General features: G+C 41.8%; 1 protein-coding gene across 1 annotated transcript; it reads right to left on the bottom strand.

Annotated features, from left to right (window-relative positions):
• Nucleotides 1-6,950: 6,950 nt before the first annotated feature.
• GJB7 (gap junction protein beta 7) lies at nt 6,951-7,795 on the bottom strand. Its single transcript, XM_023508980.1, is given in 5 exon segments — nt 6,951-7,088; nt 7,090-7,214; nt 7,216-7,454; nt 7,457-7,504; nt 7,507-7,795. Coding segments are annotated over 5 exon segments (822 nt in total). The 3' UTR covers nt 6,951-6,967.
• Nucleotides 7,796-8,424: the final 629 nt, after the last annotated feature.

Below are 8,424 nucleotides of genomic sequence, written 5' to 3'. Positions count from 1 at the left end.
GAGCCAGTTTGACTTGACAAGAGGGAGGTATTCCTCTTGTGAGGCTGACTCACAGACACATTTCCAATGAGTAACTTCCCAGCATGATCTGAAGTTCCAAACCCACTGTTTCAAAAGCCCAGTAATTTCTTTTCTTTCTTTCTTTTTCTTTTTTTTAGAGACACTCACTTTATTGGTGTCACAGCTCGCAGCAACCTCCAGCTCTTGGGCTTAGGCGATTCTTTTGCCTCAGCCTCCCAAGTAGCTGGGACTACAGGAGCCCACCACAATGCCCAGCTATTTTTTTGTTGCATTTTGGCCAGGGCCGGGTTCAAACCTGCCACCCTCAGTATATGGGGCTGGTGCCCTACCCACTGAGCCACAGATGCCACTCCCCAGTGATTTAAGCATTTCATTGCTACAGAGGGACTTTGGCACATGAGGGCAGTTACCATCCTTTCAGTGAGGTGTCTCATTCCTCTTTTCCAACCCACCCCAGGGAGGTCTAGGGATCTAGGAGACCTGGGGATGGCAGCACTGATGCCTGTAAGAGCACCTTGTATAGTGAATGTTTCTCTGCTATGGTTGCACCTACAAGTTGCAGTCAGCCCTCCCCATCCACACTGACTGGAGGGCTGGTCAGATGCATCGTACCCCTGCACCCCTCCCCTGCACAGTGCTTCACACCCTTGCACCCCTCCCCTGCACAGTGCTTCACGCCCCTCCATCCCTCCCCTGCACAATGCTTCATACCCCTGTACCTCTGCCCCACACAGTTCTCCTCATGTCCCCTCCTCATTATACCTCATAACAGGAAATATATTCCTGAACCCTACAGCATAAGTATGTTGTAAAAACTAAAAAAATCACAATATTCTGAAACTGGAAGAAATCTTTAAAAATACTCAGAAACGAGACAACTACAACCAGAATAGTGGTTTTCAACTGGTATGCCAAGAGAGGATCTTAGGTGTGCCAAGAACATTTTTAAAGACCATTAATTAAATTATTTTTAGCTGGCCAGGCCGGACTCAAACTTTGCCACCCTTGTTGTATATGGCTGGCTCCGTAACCTCTGTGCTACCTGCGCCGAACCTTAATTAAATAATTATTTTTGTAGAGACAGGGTCTCACTGTATCGCCCTCGGTAGAGTGCCGTGGCCTCACACAGTTCACAGCAACCTCCAAATCCTGGGCTTAGGTGATTCTCCTGCCTCAGCCTCCCAAGTAGCTGGGACTACAGGTGCCTGCCACAACGCCCGGCTATTTTTTTGTTGCAGTTTGGCTGGGGCCAGGTTTGAACCCACCACCCTTGGTATATGGTAAAGTGACCAGATTTTAACATTGGTAAAATGGGACACCGTGGGGGGGGGGTCTCTTAATTGAAAATTTGGTCTATATGGAGCAACAAAAATTTTCTTAGAATGCAAAAATAGTATTGTAATTTTTTTAACTTCAACATAAGTACAATTTACAAATATAATACATTAAAAAATTATGTATAGTATTATTCTTTGGCATATTTCTCATTTGAGTGAATTTTTTTTAGTAGATTGCTGTCATTTAAAAGGTCATGAAATTCTTCACAAGAATTTGTTAAATCATATTTCACACATAAAATGGCTTTCAAAGTCTCAACACTTAATTGTGAATTTTCTGATGTCCACACTTTATTTACCGTAGGAAAAAACGTTCAGTTGCAGCATTAGTTCCTGGTAAGGACAGCGCGTATCTCACAATTTTTTAATACATTATTGTATGGAACATGGTTTGTTTCAAAAGGATGAAATATTTCTAACCATTTGTTCTCTACTGTGAGTTTTGCTGATGCCCAAGATTTAACCTTTTCCTTATCAATATATTTTTTTAATAATGATACCTCGTAAGTTGTGTCACTTTCAAGGCCAGCACTAGACTTTCCACCAAAATAAAATATAAATAATATGAGTAGTGACTGCTAAATTCATGAAATAAATAAATTACCTAAATTATCTGAATAGCTGATTTGTTGACATCACTTGTTTAACTAGCACTAGCACACAGTACGATGTGTATCGTCTGAGAGACAGTTACAAAACATTTTCGTGGTTGCCAATGCCAAAAAATGCCATTGTTCGTTAAGTCCAAACAATGGTGGTCGAATTCTAACAACTGATCAACAATGCAAACTTGATAAGCAGTTCTTGATAATCAGTTCTCAACAATTATTTGTTATTATTAAAGTTTAACATTATAAAATTAACAAAAATAAAACTCATATCCTGGCAAAATAGCCACATGGCAGTCAAAAACTGTATATTCCCTTCCTGTTCTCCTGCCATTCCCTAGTTTGTTGTGCATCCTTTCCAAAAATTGGGACTTTTTTAACACCGCGGGATGTGGGACAAATTGTTAAAAATTGGGACGGTCCCGCCAAAAGCAGGACGTCTGGTCACCTTAGTATATGGGGCTGGCGCCCTACTCACTGAGCTACAGGTGCTGCCTAATAAAATTATTTTTGAAAGAAGTCAGGGTGGCGCCTGTGGCTCAAAGGAGTAGGGCACTAGCCCCATATGCTGGAGCCAAAAACTGCCAAAAAAAAAAAAAAAAGTGTAAAGCATAATAAGTATATTCTTTTTTCTACTCTTTTTTTGAATCAACAAAATTGAGGCATGCCGAGGAAGTTTTACTATAGGTTCAAGTGTGCTGTGAAATAAAAAGTTGAGAAACACTGACCTAGAATGATACAATGACTTACCCAATGTTAAATGAAGTAACAGCAAGAATTCAGTTTTAAACTCCAAATTTAGTCTTCCAGAAATTTCCTGTACAAAATTGTTTGAAAAGTCCTTGGAATACTGGTATATGTGTGTAATGGTCAACTGTATTAGCTTTTTTTTTTTTTTTAACCCTATCAGATAAGGTAAAAAGTGTACAGTCTGTGCCAGGTGGGTTGGTCTGTTGTTTTTTTTTGTTTGTTTGTTTGTTTTTTGGCCAGGGCCGAGTTTGAACCCACCACCTCTGGTATATGGGGCCAGCACCCTACTTTCCTCTATTTCTATTATAAAGGCTGGTCTGTTTATCTTAAAAGGGACCCATAACTAATGTGTCGTAGTCATTCCCAATGTTTAAAAGCTGTACTTTAATGTATTAAGAATATAAATGAATACCACATATTAGCCCACGTACCTTATAGAGTATAAATACAAAATAATGGTAGTGTAATTTCTGGTTCCATTTCCAGACCATAACCACATAGCTCTAGTGCCAGCTGGTGGCCTCCTACCCCTGTGCAACCGTAGGCGGGGTTGTCCAGAAAGTGTCCAGCCATGCACTATGAAGCTAGTATGGCTGATATTGCCAGAGCCTGATTTTTTACCGTCACCCATGCTGACATGTAGGTAAAGTCCAGAACTCATTTCACTCTGCTGTGAAACAGCATCTGGGGACTCTATAGTATTATACGAGATAATCATCTCAGGATAGAAAAGCCGAAACAAAATGGTGTTTGGAAAATTTGCAGAACTCCCCACAATCACCAGTATCTTTTAAAACTGGGAGAAGATTTGTGGAAAAAAGCCTCATTTATATCACAGAAAGAACTTGTCTTAGGCCTCTACCAGAATATCCCATCAGGTCTTCTCAGGTCCGGTTGGATGCTGACATTTCTTTTGCCCCTATGGGCTCCTCTGCTGCTGCTTGCTTTTCTAATCAGTTCTTTAAAGAGCTGTGACATGCCCCTCTTTTGTACTTGGTGTAGTATTAAGTAGCCAAACAAAGTAAAATACACTGCATGGATATTTAGGGAAAACATTGCGTGTATGTGAGGGGATGGGATGTGAGCTAGAACAAAGAGGGCACTATGGGCTTTCACGTTACTTTATTTACTAAAATTTTAACAAAAGTAATGCCAAAGGAAAGATTTATAGAGAAAAGATCGTTCACTCTCCCTGTATGGTAACCAGTGTTGAGATCCTTCCACAGCGGTTCTCAATCCATGGGTCATGACACCTTTGGGGGTTGAACAACCCTTTCACAGGGGTCACCTAAGACCATCCTGCATATCAGATATTTACATAACAATTCATAACAGTAGCAAAATTACATTTATGAAGTAGCAATGAAAATAATTTTATGGTTGGGGGTCACCACAACATGAGGAACTGTATTAAAGGGTGGCAGTAGGAAGATTGAGAACCTTCCCAAGCCCTCCAATTACACAAACAGGTGCACATATATAATGGTTAGGAGCATTGATACTTATAGTGGGTACAAGAAAAATGTCCTGCCTTTCTCTGCTAGTTACAGGAAAGAAGTTTTTGAGGAAGTTGGCTTTACCAGGATTCTCAGTTGCAAGACAGAAGTCCAACTTGAACCAGCTGACACAAAAAGGAATTTATCTTTCACATAACTACAGAAAGGTCAGAGGTAGAGCCAGACTTGGGGACAACGGGATTGAAGAATCCAAGTCTTTGCCTTTTCCCTCTTTCATCTTCATAATGTTTCTGCATGGGCTTTGTTCCCAGGGGAAGACTGGAACCATGGTCTCTTGCATTCTTGCATTCTTTCATAACAGCACTTCAAAAACTTCCTACCAGCTCCAAGGAGAAGAAAGTCTGTGGCCAGAAGCAACGTCTGTGACCAGAAGGACTGTAGGGCCAGGTGCCCAGTAGTCACTGCAGTCAGGAGTGATGAGAATTAAGAAGACCTCTGTTCAGTGATCTGGAAAGGCTGGTGTGCTGAGAAAGTGATGTAAGGTCAGTGACCTCTACTAGCTGCATGGAGCTAACAAAAGTAGCTGCCTCTCCCTCTGAGGTTGCTGTCTGCTATCTGGTTCAGCGTGGAAAAGGTGAGGTGATGCAATGAGAGCAGGACACAGGTGTAAGGTACTCTTCCTTTCCTTCCATGGTCCTCATAGGAAGTAGGCACTTTCTCAAGCAGGAACTATGCATTACATCCCACCAGGTGCAGGGCACAGGGTCTTGATCCCAGTACTCAATACTTATTAATATGAGAAACAATAACAATGAGACAAATTAACTGCCAATTTCTCTCCAAATGCTTTGAGTCTTCACTGACACCAAGAAAGCCTTTAGAATAAAGGCTTACAAGAAAATTGTTTTGCAAATTAAGATACTACCAAAAAAACTTATAGACATAAAAATCGTTTACCTTTCTATTTTAAACATCTGTATTTCCATTGCCTTTTCTCATATTACCTTGTGGTTTCTTCTCTGTGGAAAGTGCAAATGCAAAGAATGCACATGCTCAAGCAACCTGACCTCTATAGTAGGGCAGCACTTGTTGTAAACTGCAAGAGACTGAGCTCCCCCACCCTAAACACTTTTGGCACCAAACTTATCCTTAGACCAAAAAAGTCCCTTATCTTCATTCCAGTTCTGCACACTGAAATCTGTTTCCTAAATTCCATGCTGTGATCAAGGACTCAAAAACTTTAAGCTGCTTTAATGCCTATTGCTGTCAAAAAAATAAATAAATAAATTTATGGTTACTTGCACTCATGAAGTCTAGGTGTCATGGTGAAGCACCTGGTTATAAGCCTGTTAAGTCCAGCAGTGGTTCTGTGGTACAAGTTAAAGAAAGGAAAAAACCCACAAAGTTCACCTTTCTGTTTTGTGGGCCAGTCTTTAAAACAGAGTTTATGACAACTGTTGGTGACATGGTCTGGGGACCATAATGATCCACATAACCTTTATTGTGTGTGAATTGTAATGAGACATTTTGTTCTTAAGAGGGAAGTGCATGGAAAACATAACATAATTGGTTTTCATTAAAATTACATTTTTATGCACTTTTTTGTTATGAAATTACCAGGGGAAAAGAATGATTTCTGAACTATCTTTACCAAGCAGTGTTGCAAATCCTGCTCCAAAAGTGTAAGAACTAGAGTTTTATTTCACAGAATAATCATACCCTGTGAAGTCGAGTAAAGTTGTAAATGACAGCTAAAAAACAAAGCAAAACACTTTCATTGTTACTCTGGAGAAAGGCACATATGATAGTGTTAAATTTAAAGAGGCTGTATTTGTGAATTTAAAAAAATAGAAAAGTAGAAGAAAGTTCTAGTCTTCAAAATAAGTAGTGACATTTTTTACCATTGTTTGCACCACTGTAACAACATAGTACACATTTCATTATCTGTCCTAGAAAGAAACGGGTAAAGTGTAGGCAAACTGTTACATACAGCACATTGTAAATTCCTGAATATAAAAGATTCAATACAAAAATTTTTTTAAATAGTACAGTGTTCTTATAGTTAAAGGGAAGTGCTAAGAAGTTACAAAGTGAGCACATTATTTTTCTGTGGCTTCCATTGTTCCCTGTCTGTGAACCGTTTTCTGTGGGACCCGCCTGCCACTTGACCCTTTCACTAGTCTGCTTGTTCAGACTTGAGTGGGAACCTCCCGCTAGGCTTGTACTCAACGTGGAGACCACTTACCTGGTGACTTTCTTCCCTCCCCCCCACCCCTATAGCCAATGGCACCTAACCTGGCAGGCCTGGGCTGAGGTGGCCTCTCCCTCAGGCTGGGTCTCCCCACTGAGTGTAGGGCTGTGTGCCCAGTCAGCTGCAGCCCTGCCCTGCAACATAGTTCTTCTCTATGGAGGGTGAGTGAGAGTGAGAATGGAGCCTTGGATGCCACTTTGGAAAGATGGTTGGAGCTTCCAGTTCAGCTTTGAGGTGATCACATTTGACAGAATTGTCACTTCTATATTTTCCAGTTCATAAGCATGAATTGTAATGAGACAGTCAGTTATAAAAACTGGAAAACTGACATAGTTTCTTTCCTTTCTGACAGATCTAAGTTCTTAAAAGAACACTGTAACTTGGATTTCTTCAGACTAATTTGCCATTAATATTCAGAAACAACTGAGGTGTTCACAGAATGGAAAGCCGGGCAAGGAAGCAGCATCATGTGCTCATGGCTGAGAGCATGCCCACAGCTTGGAGAACCCTCCCAGTGATGCCAAGGATGACACCCTTGGTCTCTCAGCCCAGCAGGGCCTGTGTGGGAGGGTGGGCTCTGTTTACACCACTTTCTTCTGTACCACAAAGCAGCCTGGCTCCAGGTTGCTGGGATGTGCTTATGGCCAGTGGTGATTCTGAACCTGGGAGGAGCCTCTGTGTCACAACACTCAAAGTATCTGAGGTGGTGGCACTCACAAACTGAGAACTTGGGTTTTTTAGAATATTTTTAAAGACAGCACTTTATAAAGCACTTGAGAACCAAAAAAGCACAGCTCAATGAAATTCAGCACAATGCACAGGCATGAGGTGCTGACCAAGAAGAGGATGAAGATGGTTTTCTCAGTGGGTTTGGAGATGAAGCAGTTGGCGCAAGGCCTCAGATCACTCTTCACAAGGTAGGGGACAGGAAAGCCATCATACAGCTTGTAAAATAAAACAAGGAAGTCAATCTCAAAACCAGTTCTGATGGTGAGGCTGATAAGGTAAGTTCACCATAGGCCCTGTCCTGCCCAGGGCTGACTCAGAGTTCCCTTCTGTGGCTTTTCTCTCTCCCCTCACGTAGGTGAGGTGCAGCACAACCAGAAGTGAAGGCATAGAGACCACAATCGGCTGAAAAGCCCAGAGTGTGACCTGGAACACAAGGAAGAAGTAGGCAAAACACACATTTTCACAGCCAGGCCATCTGATGCTACACTCAAACTCTTTCTGCCCATCTTTCCACACGTGCTCTGCTGCCACCATATAGACCAGCAACTGAAAGATGAACATAACAGCCAGCCAGATCTACCCAAACCCAGTGGAGTATTTGTTTACTCCACTTAGGAGATCTCTGAGGAACATCTAACTCATCATAACTTAGGCTCAAAAAAACACAAGACTCTGCAAAAGAAAAAAATTTCTTCACAATTCATTTGTTTCTATTCTATTGATCATTTCTACTGTTTTATTGGAGGGTTTATAAACTCTGATGTCTGCACCGTAACCACTCTGAATGCTGAAGGCACTCTGAGAACCCTGCAGGCCATCCTCACTTTGCTACGTGGTGGACTGGTCCATGGAGGTAACAGATCTCACACCTACTTCAGTTTAAAACTTGGTTGATCATTCCCCACACACACACTACCTTAGTCTCAAACAATTCTGTGGTTGGCAAGGGCTTTCTAGTTCACTTCTCCCTTCTGGAGGTGAGTGGGCTGCATGACTGATCTGGAAAGCAGCAGAGGAGGATGCTAGAGCAATCCTGGGGCTGTGAGATGTCCATCATGTGCGGGTTTTGAAGTTGTTGCTACTCACTCTCTTGTTTACTGACACCCCTTCCCAATCCTTAAGAGTTACTACCCTTACCTCCCCTTAGTTCCCACGTCCACAGCTGAGCTTGCCTATAATTTGACAGTGAAAAATGAAGCCCTCCATATACAAACTTCTTTCAACTCATTCTCCCTCGCCCTCCAGACTGGCTGATGTTTGCACTCAACTTA

This window comes from Otolemur garnettii, unplaced genomic scaffold (assembly GCF_000181295.1).
Source record: "Otolemur garnettii isolate 467f Iridium unplaced genomic scaffold, OtoGar3 scaffold00303, whole genome shotgun sequence".
Taxonomy (NCBI): domain Eukaryota; kingdom Metazoa; phylum Chordata; class Mammalia; order Primates; family Galagidae; genus Otolemur; species Otolemur garnettii.
The sequence above is the reverse complement of the archived record's forward strand: the minus strand, read 5'-3'. Positions and strand labels throughout refer to the sequence as shown.